Source organism: Panicum virgatum, chromosome 2K (genome assembly GCF_016808335.1).
Source record: "Panicum virgatum strain AP13 chromosome 2K, P.virgatum_v5, whole genome shotgun sequence".
Classification (NCBI taxonomy): Eukaryota; Viridiplantae; Streptophyta; class Magnoliopsida; order Poales; family Poaceae; genus Panicum; species Panicum virgatum.
In genome coordinates, this window is record NC_053137.1 from 52834166 (window position 1) to 52856902 (window position 22737).

The window sequence follows — 22737 nt, forward strand, 5'->3', positions numbered from 1 at the left end:
TATAAAGTTTGCCTTGCCTGACAGCAAGACCCACATTTATTGAATTAAACTTTATCACACACTGATTGTTTCCAAACTCACAAATATGACCCGAATCATCTAATGCTGAAACAGAAATTAAGTTTCTCTTTAAACTAGGAGCATAAAGGACATCATCTAAATTAAGCTGGAAGCCGTCCGACAACTCTAAGTGGAAGCTTCCAACGCCTTCAACTTCAACTGGAGTCCCATCAGCCACTCTTAGGCTTCGCTCCCCCTTTCTTATAGTTCGGATTGTACGGAATACCTGTAATGAATTAGAGATGTGCACAGTGGCACCTGAGTCAATCCACCAAGTATTAGGAGAAAAATCCGCTAAGAATAACTCATCAATGAACGAAACAACATCACACTTACCTTGTTCTTTCAGCCATTCCTTGAAACCAGGACAGGCTTTCTGAAGATGCTTGGGCGAGTCACAGAAAGAGCACAACATCTTGCCGCCCTTGGTCTGATGGCGCTTGAACTTGTTGTTGTTGTTCTTGGGCCCAAAGTTCTTGTTCCCAGTCTTCTTATACTTCCTTTGGCCTTGCTTGCTGCTACCTGACTCATGTTGATTCTTAGGAGTGCCTGAAATGCTGAGGTTGCCAACCATGTTCACAACATCCTTCATCTTTTCAGTCTTAAGCCTTTCTTCTTCTTCAACACAGTAGCTGATCAACTCACTGATAGACCAAACAGTCTTGTTGGTGTTGTAATTAATCTTAAAGGCAACATATTGTGGAGGCAGTGATGTCATGATGAAATGCACAAGAAAACCCTCAGAGATCTCCATTTGCATTTCCTTAAGCCTGTTAGCCATGTCGCACATATTGAGGATGTGCTCCCTTATGCCAGACTGTCCATTATACTGAGAACCCACTAACTTCATGATGAGTGTACTAGCATAAGTCTTAGATGAGCTCTTAAAATTCTCCTCAATCTTGGCCAGGTACTCCTTAGCATTCAGATCAACGCCCTGAGCATTCTTAGTGGGGATGGCGCCCTTGATGCAAGCACTGATGGTCTGCATCATAACCATGAGAGCCATGCGAACAGATCTGTCCCACTTCTCATTTGGAGCTGTACTAGCCCCAGCAGCAGGCGCAACAGGCTTATCCTCTCTCAGAGCAACATCAAGATCATTCCAAGCCAAGCATGTGATGACCTTGCCCTTCCACTCATGAAAGTTTGCACCGTTGAGCGGCTCAATGTTGTTCAGATAGGAGGCCACAGCATTGACATTAGTAGCTGAAAATAAGATCAATTAAACTTAACTTAGTAAGCATATACAATGAAATGCAAATAAAAGCATGATAATAACCCTACGTTGGTCTGATTAAAAGCATGCAATAAAATTTCAAAATGCATCACCGTTGGGGAAAGCAATCGAAATTCATCTTAATACTCATGATTAAAACAACGTTGGTCAGAAATAATCACAAGTTTACTCTAAACAAACTTCTCGTTGGTTCCATTTATTTAGAGGCATCTCAAAGTATAGTGGTGAAATAAACTTATGAACGTGAATTAAACACCAACTACTTAAAATTACTCATGCAATAGCTCAACTGAAATTAATGCAGAAATAAATTGAGCCTAATACTGAAAATGAACTGAAAACTGAGAATAAAAGAAAACTTAAATTTGGCCCAAAGGAGAAAATGGCCTACTGCGGCCCGCTAGCGCGCAGCGCACCCTAAAAGCGCAATCGTGCCCAGTGCGACCCATTCGCGCGCACGCACGGACGCGGCCCAGCAAGCGGGGAGGCCCAGACTAATGGCGGCTTAGCGGCTTAGCGCTGCAGCCTCGGCTCGGCTCATTGCGGCGGCTCGGGCGGATGGCTTAGGTGCTACAGCTTAAGCGGCCCATTTGCAAAGCGGCCCGGTAGCGGACGAACGGGCCGCCGATTCGGCCGTTCGGCGCGCGCCCTCCCCCTTCACCCCTGAGATTGATCTGAGCTGTTGGCTCTGATCTAACGGCTGAGAATGTTTTGGGCGGGGTATATAACGCCGAAAAATCGGGGAGGAGGAAAACCCTAACTCACTTTCTCCCCTTTCCCCCCGCGCGCGCTAGGGTTAGGGCGACGCCAGCGGCGCCGCCGTCCGCCATCCGGCTCGGATCCAGCTCCCTCCCCGCGCGTTCCTTCTGTGGAATCTAATGGCCGGTGCTCCGCGGGGCCTCTCTGCGGCACTGTGTGCGTCTCGCGCGCGGGCCGCCGAGGGGCTCCGCCGGGGCTCCAAGGCCGGCGGTCAGAGCTGCTGATGCGCCGGCGAGGGGCGTGCTGATGGCACGGAGGCGGCGCTACTGATGCGCGAGGGCGGCGCGACTGATACGCCGGTCGACTGCGCGAGCGTGACCACGAAACTGGCACCGCCGCGCGCGAGGCGGACGGTGAGTGGGCTACAGTTCCGGAGGCTCACCGGCGACCACGCGCGGCGGCAACTGATGCCACGCGCGACCATCGACCATGAGGTAAGCCTCTTATCGTAATCTGAGCTTAAACTGATCTAGGGTTAGGGTTTGGGATGGGGTTTTGCGGGATTTTGCGTGTGTGTGTGATTCGGTGTTTCATGCAAACTTCCCCTTTCTGAGCTTAATCTTAACCCTAACTTAGCAGATCTAATCTAAAACATGATGAAATGCTTGGAAAAATTTAAAGAACTTACAGATCTAAGCTTGCGGAACTTACTGACTAACTAAAACTTATGGATCTAGTATGGTTAACCGTACTGACTTAATGAAATTTGACTAAAACGTGAAAACTAGATCTAGGCATCACCCTTTTCTTAACTGACCGAACCATGAAATGGATCTAAGTAGACTAGATCTAGGCTCTGATACCAAATGTTAGTTAAACATTAACTTAGAACTTAACAGGATCTCATCTAGTCTATACAGTAGATCACATTGACTTCACTAATGCGGATTAACATGAGTATTCAGTCCTGTACCGGCGGTCGTGGCGTCCATGGTCGTCGGTGCAGTGTTGATGTGGTCGACGACGAGAGCGGAGTCAGGGACGTAGCGTAGTTGTTCCTTGAGGGATTTCTCGGGGAAGCAGCGTCCTTCAGGGCGCCAGCGGCACTGCCCCGGACGTGGTGCTCGTGCTTCCGAGCCTTCCAGCGTGCTTAGCGATCGGTTAGGGTGGATTGCGTGTGAATCACGAGAGTTTTTGGGATGGATAAAACCCTATAGGGTTGACCCTCTATTTATAGTCACACTGTAGGCCCGGGGCCGAGCCCAATGGGCTTAGAGTTTTGCCTCCCGATCACGGCAAAACCGGACTCGAGATTTATTTCCCGAGTCCGAGATTTGGGGAATAGATATCCCATCTGATTGCGTTGGTTAAGGGTTGACCGAGATCAAACTAACAAATCCAACACTGTGAACCATCCGAAATTTGTCAGAAGCAAGCTGCTACTCTTGACGTTTCAGACAAGCAGGACAGTGCTTTCTGTGTGCTAATTCTCCTTGTGTGACGGTCATCCCTTTTTTTATTGGAGGTAGCATTACGCTAGTAGCTCCACAGTGCAATGTCAGCGGTGCCATGCTCGACGTCCTCCCACCACGTTCCCGCTCCAGCTGCGGCCGGCGCGTCCAGGAGCAGCCCCTGCGCCAAGCTCGCGTAGTACGATCCAGCATCAACCATGCCGCCCAACCCGAACACGTCGTCGAGCTCGAACAAGACGTCGGGCGACGGCGCCGCGCCAGGCGAGCCGCTGCCATCCTCGTCCTCGTCGGCCGCTTCCACCGCTGGCGACGACGGCGCCGATGCCGACGCCGATGCCGAGCCCCGCCGCTGCCGGAACGCCTCGACGGCCTCAGCGACCGCGTCCCTGACCTCCCGCGCGCTGGCCAGCGCCGCGGGCATCAGCGGCGGGAGCAGCCACGCGGAGTCGGCGAAGTTGAGGCAGGCGGCGCGGCCGGAGAGCGCGATGGCGGCGGCGTCGTGCGCGCGTGCCGCCAGCTCGGGCGTGGCGAAGGTGCCGAGCCAGAGCCTGGAGCCGCGCCGGCCCGGGACGCGCAGCTCGCAGACCCACCGCCCCGCCTGGCCGCGGCGCCGCACGCCGCGGAACACCGGGTGCCGCGTCTCCCGGAACTTGGTCCGCCCCGCCGGCTTCTTGGGCGGCGCCGACCACACCGTCCTGTACTCCTCGTGCTCCGCGGACGGCGGCGGCGGCGGCGAGGGCGTGTCCATTGCAGGCTCGCTGAGGATCAGCAGCTTGGCAGTAGCGTGGTCTCTGGTCGAGCTGGGATCAGTGGAGCAGTGGAGCTTCTTGGACTTGGATGGAGGGAGCGGAAGGAGGCCGGAAAGTATATATAGGTAACTGGTCTGGTCAACTCGGTGCCGGCGGTCATCAGTGACGCGGGGAGTGAGAAGCGAATAGCTGGAAATGGGAATGGACAGCGTGGCGCTGAGGTGCGGCGTGCGTGGCGGTCCAAGTCAGCCACTGCGGCGGCTCGGTGGTGGGGTCTGACGGTCAGCGACAGCAAGGTTGCCCTGGCCTCTTGCTCTTGCCTCGGGGCGTCACTCTCTCACTGGCCACTAGCAGCTCCACGGCGCGTACTCTGGTCTGCGTTTACTGTTCAAAGCTGATCTCCTGGGTAAATTGCTCGTGGTGGCTCGTGCTTGGGCGGTAAGGTCCGTTGACAACGTTCCGGTTCAATAGCTCTGCTGAGTTTGACTAGAGAAGATCTTGAAGGTCTGCGTTGGCAATCTAGAAGCCAACACCCAAAGCCGGTGTTCTAGATTGGCAAAAGAATACGTCTGCAAGGCCTCATCAGCATAGGGATGGAAACTTATATGAAGATGGATATCCGAGATATCCGAATCCGTTTCTATGCGTATCCAATCCGTTTCCATCCTTACAACAGCAATGTCTTTCAGTCGCCATCCACAAAGCCACAGCCACCATGAGCAACGTTGGCAGAGCAAAAGATATAACAAAATTGCAGGTGATATGCGCGATATGTGTTTGGGGAAATTGAATCACCGACTTATTTTTAGGGGGCACCAATTTTGATTTCGAACAGGAGCGGATCTAGCGGTGGATCAGGGGGCTCGAGCCCCCTAAACCCCCACAAACAATGGAGCCTCCATTTGTGAAGAGAAAGGAGAGAGAAGAAAATCAACTCTTTTTAATTCATTCCTGATCCACCACTGGTCTTGGAGCATGAGACCCGATGATTGTTCGATTGTGTCTAGTTCTCGTGCATATCAGTTACCACTTACTAGCACTGCACGTCAGCTGTATGCCTATGCAGCGATCAGACAGTTGAAGTAAAATTTTCCACCTGATATTTCCTGTATTCAAAACACTAAAATAAAAACTCTATCAGGTGGAAAATATTATGTTCGCTTCATCTTCGCTGCATCCAGCCAACAATATTTCTTTCTCATACAAAATCAGCATCAGCCACTAGCACCAGCCAGCTAGACAGCAATATTTTTCTTTCACAAAAAATCAGCACCAGCCACCAGCACCAACCAGCCGAACATAGTGATTCAAGAGCCTGATCGAACTTCCATCTTTTTTTATTTCTTTCTTTTGCGGGTGATGAGGTGAGCTCCCATATCAGAGCTTTGCGTCTTGGGTGTTGGCCTAGGGATTCAGCAAGGGAGAAGGGAAGTGCTCGTTTGTGTCACCTCACCGCGTTGCGAGAAAACATCGCGGCTGCTTCCCTTCCGAACCAGTGAAGCGACAGCTCGCGTAACTGGAAGGAATTTGACGGCAGAAGCCAGAAAGTAGAAGAAGATTCAGCAAGTGGCTTCAGCCAGCAGGGACCATGACCGGACTCGGTCTGAAGACATCTTCTGGAATCTGGATCAGTCACCTGGGCCCGGATCACCAGCGCGTGGAAGCTACCTCTTCTAGTTGCTCGTGTCTCTTGGACCATCACAAACTCACAAGTTCCTTTTCCAAAAAACAAACAAACAAACAAATTCACAAGATACAGTCGCAATTCGCAAATGAAGGGACGATGGGATGCCCTTTCAAGCAAGGACTCTTTTTGCGGCATGTGTTGCTTTCCTGTTCCCTTTTTTTCGATCAGTTAATGGCTAAAAACTGCTGCTTGGAAGTACCTCGAGTTGTCGGGTGCCCGGAAGGCAAGAACAGGGCTGGAAAGTTTGAGACAAAATTCTTTGAACCGTTGAAGTTTGAATTTGGTTACAGAAGTACAGTACAATCAGTTGGGGGATCGTCAAGCTTATTGTAAACTCCCTAGTAGCTCCAGAGCGCGACGTCCGCTCCGCCGTCGCCGAAGTCGCCATGTTCCCAGGCGGCCGGGGGCGGCGGCGGCTCCATGAGCAGCCCCTCCGCCAGGCTGGCGTAGTACGTGTCCAGGTCCATGTCGCCGAACCAGTCGGGCTCGAACGCGGCGCCGTCCAACGCCGCCGTCTCATCAGTCTTCGCGGGCACGTGCTCAAGCGACGTAGCCAGCGACCCGGGAATGTCCGGCACCGGCGGCGGAGCCGACATGCCCGAGGTCGCCTCGTCGACCGCGGCGGCACTGTCATTGGCACCGGAACGGCGCTGGAAGTCCGCGACGGCCTCGAGGGCGGCGCGGCGGGCGTCGTCCAGGCTCGGGAGCGCGGACGGCGGCGGCACGGCGAGCCGCCACGCGGAGTCCGGGAAGTTGAGGCCGGCCCCGCCGCGTCCCAGGGCGAGCATCGCGGCGTCGTGCGCGCGCGCCGCGGCGTCGGCGGCGGCGTAGGTGCCAAGCCACAGGCGCACGCCGCGGTTCCCCGGGACGCGCACCTCGCACACCCAGCGGCCCGCAGCGCCCCGGCGGCGCACGCCGCGGAACACCGGGTGGCGCGTCTCGCGGAACTTGGTGCGCCCCGCGGGGCGCTTCTTGGGCGCCGGCGGGGAGGGCGAGGACGGCGGCGACGCCTTGTTCTGGCCCGACGAGGACGAGGACGCCGAGGTGGTGGAGGACGAGGAGGAGGTCGAGTGCTCGAGGCGGCCCATGTCCATGGCGGCTCCTTGCTGCTGCTGTTGTTTTCTTCAGGTGGATGCTTGAGCTGGGTTTGTGGAGAGTGGAGTGACTGCTTCTGCTTGCTTGCCCCGCGTTGAGCTTGACTGCTTGAGCGGAGTGGTTTGTGGAGCGTGTGGATTTGTGAGGGTTGTATTTATAGGTATCGCGGGGCGCGTTCACACGCGGAGAAGCCATGGTGGCGAACCCCGGCTGGCCGCGGCAAAGGAAACAGCTGGTGCCAATAGATACCGGCCGGGGACTAATATGAAATAAAAATATGTTTCAGCTGATGGGGCGTGTGGGGGCGCTGCGGAAAGAGCCGCTCGGCTCGCTGCTTGACAGTGGTGTTGCAGTGGAGGGCATGGCCCGCCCGCACCTACTGTGGGCGCACTCTCGAAGCAGACACAGAGACACTGATGGACAGGGGCTGATGGGATGGGCATGGTTCTCTTTCTCATCTTTCAGTTGCTTTCTGCTTAATAAGGGCTCCTTTAATTTTTCCGTTTAAATCATAAATCTTGTCGCACTGTATATTTACACATCAATTAAAAATACTAAACATAGACTTATTACAAAACTAATTTCATAAATCGTGACTCAATCACGAGATAATCTATTAAATCTAATTAATCCATAATTTGACTACTAATTACTACAATAACCATCCGCTAATTATATATTAATTATACTTAATAAATTCATCTAGAGCCCTAATTACAACTTATGCAATTAGTTTATATTAAGTTGACATCTGAACATTCAAATTGATATCCGAATATTCGATGTGACAGCAACTTAAAAAATCAAATGAGGCCTAAATTGTTGGAGCAATTCTGATCATCTGTCCATTTTCTCTGGAAAATATTTTTTTCATGAATTCGAAATATCACACTTTACAAATCACGTAATATGAATTTTCAAGTATATAAGACCAGTTACAGTGGGAGTTTTATGGGCACAGTTACATATATTGAGAATTAGATATCTATGGTAGATGAGTTTCATGGTGACGGAACTCTCCTCACGTTCCATGAAACTCATTCCTTCTCTTTTCTTGTCATGTCAGCAAAATTGATGATATTTAACATCATAAAATCCCCATAAAAATTACTATTGAGACTGGCCTAACAAGTGTGTGAAAAAAAAATCAAAACTGTTGCAGTAAGAATATGCGGTGTCAAATAAACGAAAATGTGAATGTGCCAACTCACAGCTGACAACATCCGCAAACCTTTCAGATAATAATAATCGGATTTGAAGTCGAGACGATCACCGACCGCTCTTCCAGCACCAGCTCTGCGTCATCGTGACTTTGAGAGCATGCAATGCAAAGTCTGATTGTGAGGTCCGGTAAAGACCTCTCAAAGTAAAATAAGCTGATAATCGAACCAGTTCCAAGCATACTGGATCCAGCGAGCCTAGAGCTAACCGCACATGCCGAATCTCAATCCGTAGTCCATACCGGGGCAGCCGTCCCCGCCCCCGGAAATGGAATCCCGGCTAGTAGGAAAACGAAAGGAAAGGGGGGGAAAAACCCAGCGACAGCCGTCTCCCCAGCCGTATCCAGCCCGCCAGCGGCCGCCGTCTCCGATTTCCGCACGCCTTCCTCCCCTCCCCTCCCCTCCCAGCTGCTGCCTCCGGGGGACCAGCTGCTCTGCTCCGCTCCGCGCGACGCCATCACGCGACGGCCGAGCCGGTGATTTTCAATTGATTCCTCCTCGGCCGGGCCTGCGGGTGCGGGCGGGATCCCGACGGGGGGCGTGACGGCGACGCGGGGACGGCGCCCCGCCGCCCCGAGTGAGGTTGCTGGGTCCACAACCCAGGCACCCCCCAGCCGCGGAATATCAGCCTGGGCTGCGACGGTACGGCCTGATTTTTTTCCCCTCCCGCCGCCCGTCGCCGGTTGCCCCACCCGCGCTTGTTTTTTATTGCTCGCGGCCGCCGTTTTCGCGTTGCCTTCCGCCGCCCCTCGCGGCTTCCGGGGTCCGATTTTTTTCCCTTTTGGGGGGGTGGGGGGAGCAGCGCGTGGGCTGCTTTGGCCGCTCGCTGTTGCTGTGCCGCGGGAGCTAGCGTGCTCCAGGCCTCCAGCTAACCGCCGCGGCGCCGGATCAACTTGCCCCGCCAAGGATAGACACGGATGGTAGAGCATCTCGGAGAACTCTTATATCTTGAGTGAATTTTTTTTAAAAAAGAACATAAAAAATTTCTATCCAACAGAAACTCTATTTATCTCGTCTTCTATCCTCGTTTCCTATATAGGGGGTGCCACTAGACATCTTTGCCTAACGCTGAGCACTAGCCATTCTTTTTTGAATTTTGGAGAACCTGTTGGATTTCATCCCTTTTTCGCTAGCTATTTTGTTTTACATAATAGCTATATTAGAATTTTAGTTATTCATCATGTGGGGCCCATATCCCGCATTATAGTATGGTAGTTGATGTAGATTTTAGTGAAGTCAAATCAACTGTTTCATTATTTTCACATAGATGTCATGTTCTGCAGCCCGCTGTTGCACGGTATAATTTTAGCATTCTATTGTCACGACGCTATTATCATCTCAAAAATGCAAGTTCTTTCTATTGTTACTTCACCGAAGAAGGCTCAGATCCCTGCCACTCTCTGAGGGCATCGAGTCTCATAAGCCAATTAGAAATCAACTAGAAAATTTCTCAAACTGATCTTGGGTAGATGGATAACTGAAGCATGAAGATTCCAATGACAATGAGGCTAATCCAATAAATGACTGTAGACATGCAGAAAACAATCGAGTTGGACCCAACAGGGGCATGGACCAATCAGAAGGAATCCTCAATCGCTAATAGCCGGTATATATGTGTGAATCGTGACTCTTCACCAATTGGTCACACAGGTAGCACATCAACCAGCACAAGCAATGGTGCAGTTTGTTATGTTAACCTTGCAAATTAGGAGAGATTGCTGGGAGCCGAGAACTGAGTTATTTTTAGAGATGTAGGGAAGCACACACCTAAATCTGTAGGAACCGAAAGAAATGTAATGTATGTAGGAACAGAAACATACTATCTATATAAAATGAATATAAATTATATCCCAAATTCTCTAGAACGGTGACTAAAAAAGATTAAAAAAACATAGTATAATAACACTTATTTCTTGTACAAAATATATTTCTGTTAACTCAACCCTTGGACATCTTTGAGCTTGTAAATCTCTATGTAAATAAACATGATTCTTTATTGGAAATTTCCCTTTGTGGACCTATAAGTGGGTTTTCAACTTTTCATCTTCCAATGGCTCTATGAACTCAATGCTTTTTTATAGATCAATGAAGATATCATAAGCCCAGTAAGGTAAAACAATTCACTAATTCAGAGGAGCACAAATGGCCTTACAAATTAACTCCTACAGTCTACTACACATTTAGGAAATATCAAATCAGATAAACATTTAAAATCAGAGCACATACTATGAATCAGTGAGTTTGACAAAGCTAAGCAAGCCTATCAAAAAGTTCAGTGCTCCTGATTTGTAACCAATCTTATACCTATGCGTCACCGAATTAGCTGGAGTTCAGTTTCATGATTCATTTTCGTCCAACTAATTGTACAGAAAGAAGCTAGGTGCCTAGGTGCGATTGCTAGAACATAGATGGCGAAAAAAGGAAACGAACCTAGGGGCGCTTGGCTGGAGCAACTGACGGTCGGGCAGCGCTTGCATGAGCGCGTGATCGATGGGCTCTATGCAGCGGACATCGGTGCAGTGTTGATGGGGCTCTCGGTGGCAGGCCTCCTCGCGTGACAACGTCCATGAGCCTAGCGAGAAAGTCCACAAACCTCCTCACGCGACGTCACCGGGGTCAGACGGCCTGTTTCCCCTCGCGGGAGGGCGAGGGAGAGGCCTTGTCCTGCCACATCGCCGGTATGTTGGACCCGCGGCATGCTGCCTTGCTGTCAGCACTATGCGGCTATCTCTCCTCTTACCACCATTGCATCGATGCGTCGTCCATCTCGAGCTCAAAGCCGAAATCTGGTTCGACGTCGCCACCGGCCCTCATCTCGTGCTTCCCTTATGGCTATGGCTAGACTGCTGGCGGCAGCTGAGCGCCCTCTTCCAGGGAGCCGCCGCTGCGCCTCGACCCCGCCGCACCTGGACTCTGCTGCCTCGCCAGCTTGCTGGTGGCAGGGACCCGCGCCAGTGCCGTACTGCGCCAAGGGACTTGAGCTGGTGGCTTGCGAGCGCCGCTCGCGCGGGGACCTGTGGCCGGTCGCTCCTACGCCTTGGTCGGGAGCCGCTGCACCGAGGCCGCGCCGCCAGATACCTGTCATGACAGCGCCTCACGTGGTGGCTTGGGAGCTTGCCGCGCCGAGGGCTAGCCTCCAGCATGAGCTCGTCGTCATGCCGGTGCGGCGTGGAAGCTCACCGGTGACGGCAATTCTAGCCCGTTCCGGTGGCGCGGCAAGCAGAGGGTGGGGAACAAAGATCGGAGGCGGCGGAGCAGGCGACGAGGCGATGGGGATGAGCGTCGGCCCGAGAAGCTTCGTGACAGCTCGGGTAGATGACATACCGGGTTGCAGACCCGAACCAATCCACATCGGACGGACCAGATTGTTTGATCATCCGATCTAATGGCTATAAGACTACTGGGCGACGTGGCCCTATCCATTAGCCCGCTTTTGGTGCAAGAGGCCCTATCCATTAGCTCGCTTTTGGTGCAAGAATCGTAGATAGAGATAAATACAAAAGCTCTTAGAGATGCTCTAACAGTTTGACGTCTCGATGGTGACATGTTTTTCTCTCTAAGGAAAAAAAATAGAAACACATTCCTGTTCCGGTGTACTCCCTCCGTCCAGTAAAATTTGCAATTGTAGGACTGAAGAGGATACCATTGAAACATGACAAATTACCATAATACTCCTATAAATTGATTTGACATGTTCATAATCATTGCACAGAACTTTGCATTGCAGCTGGTTTCGGAGGGAGGTATTACACGTGTCAGTACCTACATTGGCACATGTTTTAGCTAGAACACTCTGGAAAAATACAAAAATGGTCTGCGGTCTCTCTCTTTTTTCTTGTTCGAGAGACATCCGTGAGGAAGAGCAGTGGCCAGCGTGAGGAAGGGCACATGGTCTTGTGTGGGTCCCACTTGTTATGATAGCCTGTGTAGGACCTATTACTGCTATAGTTGCAAAAAAAATTTGGACAAATTTGAACTCTACAATTGCAAATTTTACTGGACGGAGGGAGTAAATTGGTGGCTAGGATCCGTTCGTGGACTCTGGAGCGCGTGGACACGGCGTTCCGGCGCTGTGCTGAAAAGCCTTGGAGGATCAAGAGCAAGAGGCATTGGAAGTTGAAAGCTGTTTGTTAGGGCCATTCGTTTTCACCCCTCCTCTTGTTTCAGGTAAGACTTGACATTTGCCGTGTTTGAATTTAGACAGCACAGGGACTTGGGAGCGTAAGCCGGTCGGTTTGGTCTCTGTTGGTCGAGCCACACAGCAGCAGCTAAAGATAAAAGACTGAAATGGATCGTATCAGGGCAAATTTGTTGTCACTTTGAGTACTCTAGGATGCCACATGAGAGGATTGAGCCCGGAAACATGGCACCGTCTCCATCTTTCCAAAGAAGCCATCACAGACATTTCCACCATTTGGGGATACAACACTCTGTTCGGCTGGCCGTGGTTGGTGATTAGTGCTGATTTAATGTGAAAGAAAAGTTTGGACAGCAGAACTAAATATACAGAAGTCTCGTACGAACCGTTAGACTGCCAACTGACAGCAACTAAATTACTAGTACTAGTACTAGTTGTACTAGGAAATTTTGAGCATTAATTACCAGTTTATAAAACTAACTCTACAACTCTGTGCTATTTCACGAAAGGAATCTAATGAGACATTTAACCACGTGATTTGAGGATGATTATTGTAGCACCATTGTAGCCAATTATTGATTAATTCAGCGGAATGCTATGTTTTTCTATTCCCAACTTGCTCTGTTTCACTACCAGAATTAGCAACCACTAACTACTACGGTCTCAAAATTTGGCATCGGCAGCCAAGAGAAACAAAATTGTGAAATTCCAAGTGCAACGGCTTCTAGTAGCTCCACAGTGGCACATCGCCGGCGCCGGCGAGGCCATCCTCTCCGAACGCCGGAACCGCGGACGGCGGCTCCATGAGCATCGCCTGCGCCATGCTCGCGTAGTACAGGTCCCAGCTCATGTCGTTGAACACGTCCAGTTCGAACGCCGACGACTCCTCCCCGTCGGTGGAAGCCCCTTCGAGCTCGACGCTGGCGGGGGAGGAGGGCGCCGACGACGACTCGGCGTCGTCCTCAGACTCCGAGACCGAGAGCGCCTCGCGGCGCTGGAAGACCTCGACAGCCTCGGCGACCGCGCTGCGCACCTCGGCGAGGCTGGCGTACGAGGCCGGCACGGCGAGCAGCCACGCCGAGTCGGCGAAGTTGAGGCAGGCGCCCGCGCCGGCGATGGCGAGCATGGCGGCGTCGTGCGCGCGCGCCGCGGCATCGGCGGCGTCGAAGGTGCCGAGCCAGAGCCTGCAGCCGCGGCGGCCCGGCACGCGCACCTCGCACACCCACCGCCCGGCGTTGCCGCGGCGACGGACGCCGCGGAACACGGGGTGCCGCGTCTCCCGGAACTTGGTCCGCCCCGCAGGCTTCTTGGGCGGCGACGTCCACACCGTCTGGTGGCGCCCCTGCTCCGGCGACGAGGTTGAGGTCGACGCCCAGCTGCACGGCGGGCTCGACTCGGCGGCGCTCATCTCCTTCTTGATCATCGGACACATCTTCGTCTTATCATCTCTCGGTTGCTTAGCTCGAAGATCTTCGGTCGCCTTGATTCTGAGTGAGTGGTGTCTCCGGTGGATTTGGGATGCGAATGGTGGATTGGCGCATATTTATAGGTGGTGGGAAGATGGAGCAGAGTACAAAGCGCGGGAAGGGAGCCCGTCCTCCTGGGGACGAGCACACCAGCTGGAGAATGAAAGCAGAGGAAGTGGGGAAGCATCTGGGTAAGGCTGGGAATGCAACTTGCAAGGCAACAGTGGGAGGCTTGAGAGTGACCTGCAGTGGCGAATCTGAAAAAAATATTAGGAGGGGTTTATTCACTTCATCTTATACCTATAACTAGTTTTTTCAACCTTCAATGGCTACAAATTTATAGAAAAAGCTTAGGAGGGGGCTCCATGCATCTGTCACAGATAGGAGAGGCTCTAGCCCCGGCTAACCCGGTGCAAGCTGGACCAGAGTACCCCACGACTCTTGGCAGTTTGGCCTCTCTCTCTCACTCTCTCTCTCTGGTAAAGAAGTGGTCGTGGTTTGCAATTCTGATTTTGGGTGAGAACGGTAGATGATGGAACTCGTGTCTTGTTGATTACCATCAAGAAGGCCCGTGTGTGTTATAACCACAACCAATGGAAGCTGTTGTTTGTCCTCATATAGTAAGATTTAAGTGTATTTTCAAAAAATGTAAGAATTTAAGACTGAGTCTGCTTTGAAGAAAAAAATATCATAATCGTCAAAGTGAAACAGCGCTAGTGCTACCACCATTTGCTATCTCGGGAAAAAAAAAGAACTTTTCCTTCCGGGACATAGGCATATATCATCACCAAATTTGCATGTAAAATACATCAGTTGATCCTTAACTTGTCAAAGCGTGCCATTTTTTGACAGCTTTTAGCCAAGGGTGACAACGTTTTCGTACATCAATTTTTAAAACTTTAGCTTTAGAAAAATGGGCTGGTCATAGGCTGATGGTCCAAAAATCTAGAGTCTAAGAGCATCTCCGGGGCGCACACCCGCACGCGCGACGGCCGCCGGGGCGAGCCCAGCTGTGCCCTCTTGATTTCGCTGGATATTTTAGATCTTTTTGGTTGTCGTTTGGGGGCGGTCGTGAGGGTGCGCCGATGAGCGGCCGCGACGCGCGGCGACGGCGACGTCGTGTAACAGCCGCCACGCGCCGGCGGCAGTCTGGACTTATCTCTTCACAGTTCACTAGTGATATTTTTAATCGGTGGACGGTGATCTTGCATTCTTGTTGTGCGCCAGCTAGAAGTGGGAAGGCACAGTGGGGCAGGGATGTCAGCGGTAGCGCCAATCCGTGTTGCTTTGAGCACAAGTGTGTTTCTTTATTCCCTTCTTTGAACGTTTCTTTCGGTGGGAGACGACTTTTCTAAGTACTGGATCAGTAGATATTTCTTGTCTCCTAAAGCCGAGGCTGTTTTCTGCGCTCCGCACGGTAGTACATGATTAGTACATCGGGCCACTGTCTTCTCTGCTGGACCAGAGTTCTAAACTGCGACCAGAGCGGTGGAATCTGCTGGTCTTCACGAACCCAAGCGCATCGATACCGCACGTTTACACGCACAATTAGTCCAAACGCCTTGGGTTGGTGTGCGGCATCATTGCGGACGTAATAATACTCAGATTGGCTGTCGCCGAAGCATGCCAAGACCAAGACCGGGGGTCTCCCCATGTTTCGATTGCGCAGACAGGCCAGTCGGCTTCTCACTTTCTTTTTCTTTTTTTTTTCTTTTTACAAACTGCGGCGTCTCACTTGAATCTCGCTCATGAACTGACCAAAGAAACTCCTCCGACTAGGATTCCGTCGCTGCAATTCAATCAGCAACTAGAACAAAGCATCAGCGGCTGACCAGCCTCCGTCCGGCCTCCTCCCACAGCCGCAGTCAAATTTTCTCGTTCAGACTCGTGTGCACACCAGCGAATGCAGATGTCAAAGGTGACGCGCAGAGGGTGACCGGGGAGCATTCGTCACGCTCACGCCTTGCAGCTGCATCACGTTTCCTCGTTTGCCTACCTCACACTCGCGATGCATGGCTTCATTCCTTCCTTCGAGCATTGCGGCGGCACACGGCATCGCGAAAGTTGCAACTTTGCGAGGCAGGACAGCCCAATACTGTTTCTACTGTTACCCGGACGGAAGCGAACTACTGGTGCCACACCACCACCTCTCCGGCGCCGCGCCACCTCCTCCCCAGCGCCACCCCGCCGCCGCATCCCCTCCGCCCCCGGCGCTGCGACTGCCCACCGCCGCCGCTGCACTGCTCCTTCCCGGGAGGCCTCCCCGGGATCTAGGAGGAAAGGGGGAGGGAGAAGAGGAAAGGGACAAGGGACAAGGGACAAGGGGGAAGGGAAAAAAGGGGGAAAGGGGAGGGGGAGCTGGATGGCGTGCATGAGGAAAATCGCCCGTGAGTTCTGAAACTCACCGGTGCTCGTAGAAACATCATTGGGTCAATTTTGATTTCATTTCTAAGTGACGATTTGCTTTGCGAGGTGTAGACTGCGGATAGGTCAACCGCAAGTTTAAACTCAAGTTTTAGCAAATTCTACTGTCCCAAGTTGCTCTGTCTCATTACCAGAAGTAGTAACCGTTACAATACCAAAATTTGGCTTCGGATAGTCCAAGAGAAAGAAAAGGCGGAAAATTGAAGCCCAGCGGCGGCCTCTGTCCTAATAGCTCCAGAGAGGCACATCGGCCATGCCCTCGTCGCAGAACGCCGCGACTGTGGACGGTGGCTCCATGAGCATCGCCTGTGCCAAGCTCGCGTAGTACAAGTCCGAGCTCAAGCCACCGAACAGGTCCAGTTCGAACGGCGAGTCCTCGGCGGCCGGCGAGGACTCCTCCCCGTCCTCGTCGGTGGAGGCTTCGTCTTCGCCGCTGGCGGGGGAGGACGGCGTCAACGACGTGGCCGAGCGCGCGTCCTCCTCCTCCGGGAGCGCCTCCCGGCGCTGGAACTCCTCCACGGCCTCGGCGACCGCGCGGCGCACCTCGGGGAGGCTGGCGTACGAGGCCGGGACCGCGAGCAACCACGCCGAGTCCGCGAAGTTGAGGCAGGCGCCCGGGCCCGCGATGGCGAGCATGGCGGCGTCGTGCGCGCGCGCCGCGGCATCGGCGGCGTCGAAGGTGCCGAGCCAGAGCCTGCAGCCGCGGCGGCCCGGCACGCGCACCTCGCACACCCACCGCCCGGCGTTGCCCCGGCGCCGCACGCCGCGGAACACGGGGTGCCGCGTCTCCCGGAACTTGGTCCGCCCCGCCGGCCGCTTCGGCGGCGACGTCCACACCGTCCGGTGGTGCTCCTGCTCCGAGGTCGAGGGCGAGCCCGACGGCTCGGCGCCCATCTCCATCTTCATCTTCATCTTCATCTTCATCTGACACATCTTGTTCTGGATCGGCTGTCGATCGAACGCTTAGCTCTGGAGTGCCTCTGCCGGTTGTGCTCGAGTGGTTTTTGCGATGGGAATGGCGGATTTGCGGTCGCGTATTTATAGGTGGTGGCCGGCCGGCCGCCGATGCAGGGGATAAAACGCGGGAAGGGGAACCCAGTGGGCGAGCACACAGCTGGAGAAGGGAAGCTCGGAAAGGGTAAGGCCGAGCCCGCAACTTGCAGTGGCAGCCAACAGTGGGGTTGCTTCGAGAGCGACCTGATATTTTTCGATATTTCTTATTTATTTATTGGGGGGTTGTCGTACGACCACAAGACTACTTTTGCTTCCGCTAACGGTTCCCGTCTCTCGTCACGCGGCTACTTCTGGACTGGTCAATTGCAACTCTACTTCCCCATCTTGTTCTTTCTTTTTTTTCAAGGAAGAAATAATGCCACACTTGTTTGCCGATGAAGGAAAACAAATTCGCTGTGTCATCACAATGTGAGGCTCTTCTAGATTGTCGGTGGCAAGTACATGTAAGAAAAGCTTGGATATTTGGCCTCAATCCGTCAAGATTGAATTTACTCTGAAGGAAAATCTACATTTCTCAACAAGGAATCGGAATTATGCTGTTAGTTGCATTCTCTTCTAGGTGTAAATTGTTCAGAAGTACTGCTTTTAGATGGTCGTTCTTGTGATTCACGATGCTTAATCAGCTAACTGCGGTGTAAATTGGTTGCAGAGCAGTTTAACTAGCCATGCGAAGTCAGGTTTGGTCTAAAACTCTATAAAGGCCGTGTTTGGTTAGGATTCTATAGAATTTTTTTTCACCTTTGACCGTTAATTTAGAGTATTAAATAAAGTCTAATTATAAAATCATCTTCACAACTCCCGTGTAAATCGCGAGACGAATCTAATGAGGCCTTTGACCGCGCGATTAGAGAATAGTTACTGTAGCAAATCATCAATTGATTACCGCCCTTAGATTCGTCTCGAAAAATTATACCATCACTGAAAAGATTTTACAAATAGACTTTATTTAGAACTCCATGCTGACATTCATCTTTTTGTGTAAAGTTGATGTGACATGTAACTAAACCCGACCAAAAATATTTCCAAAAAACTCACGATAGAAGTCTTTCTTCTTGACCCCGCCCCAACTCCGAGGCCACCGACTGGTGGTGGTGGCCTCGCGAGTCGCGACCCATCAAAATCAGACGGCGACGTGAAGCCGCGATCACCCACAATCCACCGTCACCGCGGTTGCCGGTATCTCGAAGCTGGCACTGGCATCAGCCGCCGGGAAGCTCCCCCCGCTCCTGAACCGCGTGCGGCGGGGCTGCGTCGCCGCCGTCCCGATCCCCGGCTCGCCGCTCCTGCGGCTGGCCGGGTTCCCGGGCAAGCGGACAAACCGCCACTTTTTTGCGCGTCCGCCTCGCTCGACGAACAGTGAATACCCCCCTGCGGCCCGACTTGTGGGAGATTGCGGCCATCGCGACCATGGTGGCGACCCCCAATAATAAAAATCGCTCGCTCGCTCGCTCGCTCTCGCGATGCCGTCGTCGCTGGCGTCACGGGCGGGCCGGAGATGCCGCGGCGAGCCGAACCCAGCTGTGCCCTCTGTTGCTTCCTCGGCCCCGCTCGTGGTTAAAAGGGTAGCCCGATTATTTTATACTAGTTCAGTTGCCGCTTGGGGCGGCCGGAGGCCGCGGCCCCGACTCCGAGGGCGCAGCGACGGCGACGTCGCGGGGGAGGCTGCGGCTGCGCACGCAGCAGCAGCGGCGACGCGCGCGGGCTGAGCTTATCCGCCCGCGCCGCGCACACGCGCTTCCCGCATCGGCTTGACCGGAAAACGGTGGAATTCCGGGTCGGTCCCAGCTCAGCTGCTGCCCAGCTTGCGGCAGTCCTGGACGGCTGGAAGAAACTTAATAATCTAGGCCTTGTTTAGTTGCCGCTTTAAAAATTTTGAAATGAATTTTTTTCGCATATGAAGTATTAAATATAGACTAATCGCGAAACTAATTACAGAATTCGTCTGTAAAAGACAAATCTAATGAGCATAATTAATTTGTCATTAGAGTATGGTACTGTAGCAATTTAGTGTTTAATCATTGCATAATTAGGCTCATTAGATTCGTCTCGAAATTTACAAACAAACTATGTAATTAGTTTTTTGTTTCGTCTAGATTTAGTACTTTATGTATGTAAGATTCTCATTCGATGTGATAGATTTGAAATTTTAAATTTTACAACTAAACATGGCCCTAATCTCGCCCACGGTTTTCTTAATCTGCGGGTGCCCAACTGCAGACCCCAGCCGAACTGCACGAGTACATCTTTTCCGAAAGAAAATGTTTCTTCTTACCGGGTTCTTTGAATGACCGACTGAACTTTCAGTGGGTGCGACTGACGATTTTTTTTATAAAAAAAACAGGGGTTTGCTGATTGAGAATGAGATCATCATATCAGAACGGTGTCCTACCTAGAACGCGACAAAAACAATTGCCAGAAACATAAGCTGTGATTAGAGGGGTTACAGCTGTGCCGATGGACTCTCTGACTGTTATGCTGTGAATTTGGGCAAACCACCGTGTTACTGTCACACTGGACATCGACGGCGCATGGAAAATGAACAGCAGGCAGTTTCAGGAAGCCTTTGTTAGAGAAAAGAACAAAGCGGCGTCCGTTTTAGCTGCTGGAATTTCCTTTTTTTCAGAACAAAAAAGAAAACCCGCATATGCAGGTACCACGGTCCACTGTTGACGTGACATTGCAAACTGTATGCAGGTAGCATCAGGCCTCTGTTCTGACTGACTGTCAACGAAGGATGGCTGTATGGACAGGATCACCCATGTTTTCTGTTTGTTTTTGGTAAATATTGTTCTACCATGATTTAATTAGGCTCAAAAAATTCGTCTCGCAACGTACATCAAAACTATGCAATTAGTTTTTTTATTTACATACATTTAATACTTCATGCATGAGTCATTTGCTATATTTAATGATTCGATGTGATTTCAATGTAATGAAAAGTTTAGAAAGTTTGGAGTAGCGAATCGACACAGTAGCGGGCCCTGCTGCTGCAAGGGCTGCTCAGCCAATCACTGCCCGTGCCGCGCGTCTCCGCTCGCTGAGGCCGGCGTTTTGTAAGCTGCCGGCTGCTTTCTCTCTTCTCCTCCCACGTCGGACGTCGCTCACTCCCAGCCGGCTATTATACTTGCTCTCATGCGGATTCTCACGTCACCTTCGCCTTTGGGTTGTGCCATGTACTCCTACAATAATGCATTATATTTCTTTTTGGATCTGAGTTAACAAAGCCTGAAAATTCAACAGGTGCACAACAAGGGTCCTATTTGGTTTCTCATAGCGTTCCTAGCACACACATTTCAAAAAAAATTTTATATGCATGAAGTACTAAACGAAATTTATTTGAAAAAAATTTTCACAGATGAGTGTAATTTTTCGTGACAAATCTAATGACAGTAATTAATCGATGATTGGCTAAGTAATGCTACAGTAATCATTCTCAAATCATGCGTTCAAATATCTTATTAAATTCGTCTCGCGAAGTAGCACGGGTCGTGAAGTTAGTTTTGTTAAATACCATTATTTAGTATTTCTAATTATTGATAAAAAATTGTGCTACTTGTGCTACGAAGCAAACCAAACAGGACCATTGTATGTGGGGCGTTGACATATTCAGGGTCAACCGCTAACTTAAGCGTTAGATTTGAATGTTTTTGCGAGTCTAAGAAAGTCAAATGGGCATGCTCTGTTTTGCTCTGTTTTCTCAAAGAAGTAAAATTACATACAGGCAAAAGAAATGGCGTCCGAGGCCATGTGAAAGAAAAAGGAAAAGCTAAGCTCCGGCTCAGCAGCATCGCTTCTAGTAGCTCCAGAGTGGCACATCGATGATGCTGGCGTCGCCGAACTCCATGACCGCAGACGGCGGCTCCATGAGCATCGCCTGCGCCATGCTCGCGTAGTACAAGTCCCAGCTCATGTCGTTGAACGCGTCCAGCTCGAACGGCGAGGCCCCGGTGGCCGGGGAGGAGTCAGAGGACCCCTCGCCGTCGGTGGCGCTGCCGTCGTCGCTGGCAGGGTACGACGGCGTCGAGGACGTGGCCGAGCGCGCGTCCTCCTGCTCCGGGAGCGCCTCCCGGCGCTGGAACTCCTCCACGGCCTCGGCGACCGCGTGGCGCACCTCGGCGAGGCTGGCGTAGGAGGCGGGGACCGCGAGGAGCCACGCCGAGTCGGCGAAGTTGAGGCAGGCGCCCGCGCCGGCGATGGCGAGCATGGCGGCGTCGTGCGCGCGCGCGGCCCCCTCGGCGGTGTCGAAGGTGCCGAGCCAGAGCCTGCAGCCGCGGCGGCCCGGCACGCGCACCTCGCACACCCACCGCCCGGCGTTGCCCCGGCGCCGCACGCCGCGGAACACGGGGTGCCGCGTCTCCCGGAACTTGGTCCGCCCCGCGGGCCGCTTCGGCGGCGACGGCCACACCGTCTGGTGGTGCTCCGACGAGGTCGAGGTCGAGGACGTGGCCGAGCTGCACGGGGAGCCCGACTCGGCGCTCATCTCCTTCTTGATTTGGCACATCTTGTTCTGATCACTTCAAGCTCGCTTGAGCCCGGGGTGCTGTTGCTGCCTTTGGTCCTGCTTGAATTGTGTTGGAGTGTTTTTTGCTGTGGGAATGGCGGATTTTCGGGCGCATATTTATAGGTGGTGGCTGGACCGCTGGAGGCTGGAGCAGACAGCAGAGTAGAACGCGCGTGAGGGGAAGCCGTGGGCTCGGGCACACCCAGCTGGAGAAGAAAGCAAGGGGGGCTGCATCTGGGTAAGGTCGCCAGGTCGGGCATGCAACTTGCAGCTCGCAAGTAGGCAACCGGGCGACTTCGAGAGGGACCTGATACTTTTCTTCTTTATTATTGCTAACAGTACGACCACAGGACTGCCTTTGCTTCCGTCATCGGTTTCTGTCTCTGTTTCGCGCAGCTGTTTTTGGTATTATCAAATACTTGCAGTCAGTACGTTTTCTTTTATTTTTTATTTTTTTTGAGACAAATTTTTTTAGCCGAACTTTTTTTTTTCTGAAAAAGGAACGGCACACTTGTTTTTGATGATAAGGAAAAGAAATGGTCGCAGTTTGCAATTCCGATTTTTGGTGCAGTGTGGCTGCGAACTGATGTCAGTGCTCAGCAATCGAAGTAGGTTCTTGTCTCGATTATCTCCTGGAAAGAAAATGATAGAACCTACTCCTAGACGGGCAATATTTAGTCCGGTCTGTGTATCAATATTTGCTGAATTCGGATAATAAATTCATATGAAAGCTTAAGATCCCTCGTGTTGGAGATTGGACCTGTGGGAATGCTCCCGGAGGTTAATTCCAGCCTCAAAAATATCTCCCAACCTATTTGTAGGTCTCCGTCACTGGGTGATAATTACACCCGAAGGTCCGAAGGCGTCTACGAGGACGCAAGGACCAGAAAGCCCACCTTCGGAGACGAAGGTGATGATTGATCACTCATAAGCACAAGTTTGGAGACCAAGACATGCGAAGGACCTTGAAGC

At 52.1% G+C, this 22737-nt stretch overlaps 6 protein-coding genes across 6 annotated transcripts; all 6 read right to left on the reverse strand.

The window, feature by feature from the left end:
- Positions 1–1515, reverse strand: LOC120684688. Its single transcript, XM_039966576.1, has 2 exons — positions 397–1515; positions 1–286 (listed from the first exon to the last, which is right to left on the reverse strand). Exons 1-2 carry the CDS (start codon positions 1067–1069, stop codon positions 231–233), a joined length of 729 nt encoding a protein of 242 aa, XP_039822510.1. The 5' UTR covers positions 1070–1515; the 3' UTR covers positions 1–230.
- Positions 1516–2849: 1334 nt separating this feature from the next.
- LOC120684691 (dehydration-responsive element-binding protein 1B-like) lies at positions 2850–4296 on the reverse strand. The gene has a single exon (XM_039966590.1). It carries the CDS (start codon positions 4217–4219, stop codon positions 3536–3538), a length of 684 nt encoding a protein of 227 aa, XP_039822524.1. The 5' UTR covers positions 4220–4296; the 3' UTR covers positions 2850–3535.
- Positions 4297–6143: 1847 nt separating this feature from the next.
- On the reverse strand, positions 6144–7137 carry LOC120684697 (dehydration-responsive element-binding protein 1H-like). Its single transcript, XM_039966597.1, has one exon. The coding sequence runs from the start codon at positions 6999–7001 to the stop codon at positions 6246–6248; it is 756 nt and encodes a 251-aa protein (XP_039822531.1). The 5' UTR covers positions 7002–7137; the 3' UTR covers positions 6144–6245.
- Positions 7138–12743: 5606 nt separating this feature from the next.
- Positions 12744–14044, reverse strand: LOC120684708 (dehydration-responsive element-binding protein 1A-like). The gene has a single exon (XM_039966606.1). It carries the CDS (start codon positions 13790–13792, stop codon positions 13085–13087), a length of 708 nt encoding a protein of 235 aa, XP_039822540.1. The 5' UTR covers positions 13793–14044; the 3' UTR covers positions 12744–13084.
- A 2293-nt stretch (positions 14045–16337) lies between these two features.
- On the reverse strand, positions 16338–17351 carry LOC120684718 (dehydration-responsive element-binding protein 1A-like). The gene has a single exon (XM_039966611.1). The coding sequence runs from the start codon at positions 17181–17183 to the stop codon at positions 16476–16478; it is 708 nt and encodes a 235-aa protein (XP_039822545.1). The 5' UTR covers positions 17184–17351; the 3' UTR covers positions 16338–16475.
- Positions 17352–20922: 3571 nt separating this feature from the next.
- On the reverse strand, positions 20923–22011 carry LOC120684728 (dehydration-responsive element-binding protein 1A-like). The gene has a single exon (XM_039966619.1). The coding sequence runs from the start codon at positions 21763–21765 to the stop codon at positions 21058–21060; it is 708 nt and encodes a 235-aa protein (XP_039822553.1). The 5' UTR covers positions 21766–22011; the 3' UTR covers positions 20923–21057.
- Positions 22012–22737: the final 726 nt, after the last annotated feature.

Bases quoted from the DNA above. Each gene is read 5' to 3' on its own strand.
- LOC120684688 (XM_039966576.1), bottom strand. From the start codon at position 1,069: ATGGCTCTCATGGTTATGATGCAGACCATCAGTGCTTGCATCAAGGGC. The intron at 287-396 runs GTAAGTGTGATG...AATTCATTACAG, and splicing joins GGAATGGCTGAAAGAACAAG to GTATTCCGTACAATCCGAAC.
- LOC120684697 (XM_039966597.1), bottom strand. From the start codon at position 7,001: ATGGACATGGGCCGCCTCGAGCACTCGACCTCCTCCTCGTCCTCCACC.
- LOC120684708 (XM_039966606.1), bottom strand. From the start codon at position 13,792: ATGTGTCCGATGATCAAGAAGGAGATGAGCGCCGCCGAGTCGAGCCCG.
- LOC120684728 (XM_039966619.1), bottom strand. From the start codon at position 21,765: ATGTGCCAAATCAAGAAGGAGATGAGCGCCGAGTCGGGCTCCCCGTGC.
- LOC120684718 (XM_039966611.1), bottom strand. From the start codon at position 17,183: ATGTGTCAGATGAAGATGAAGATGAAGATGAAGATGGAGATGGGCGCC.
- LOC120684691 (XM_039966590.1), bottom strand. From the start codon at position 4,219: ATGGACACGCCCTCGCCGCCGCCGCCGCCGTCCGCGGAGCACGAGGAG.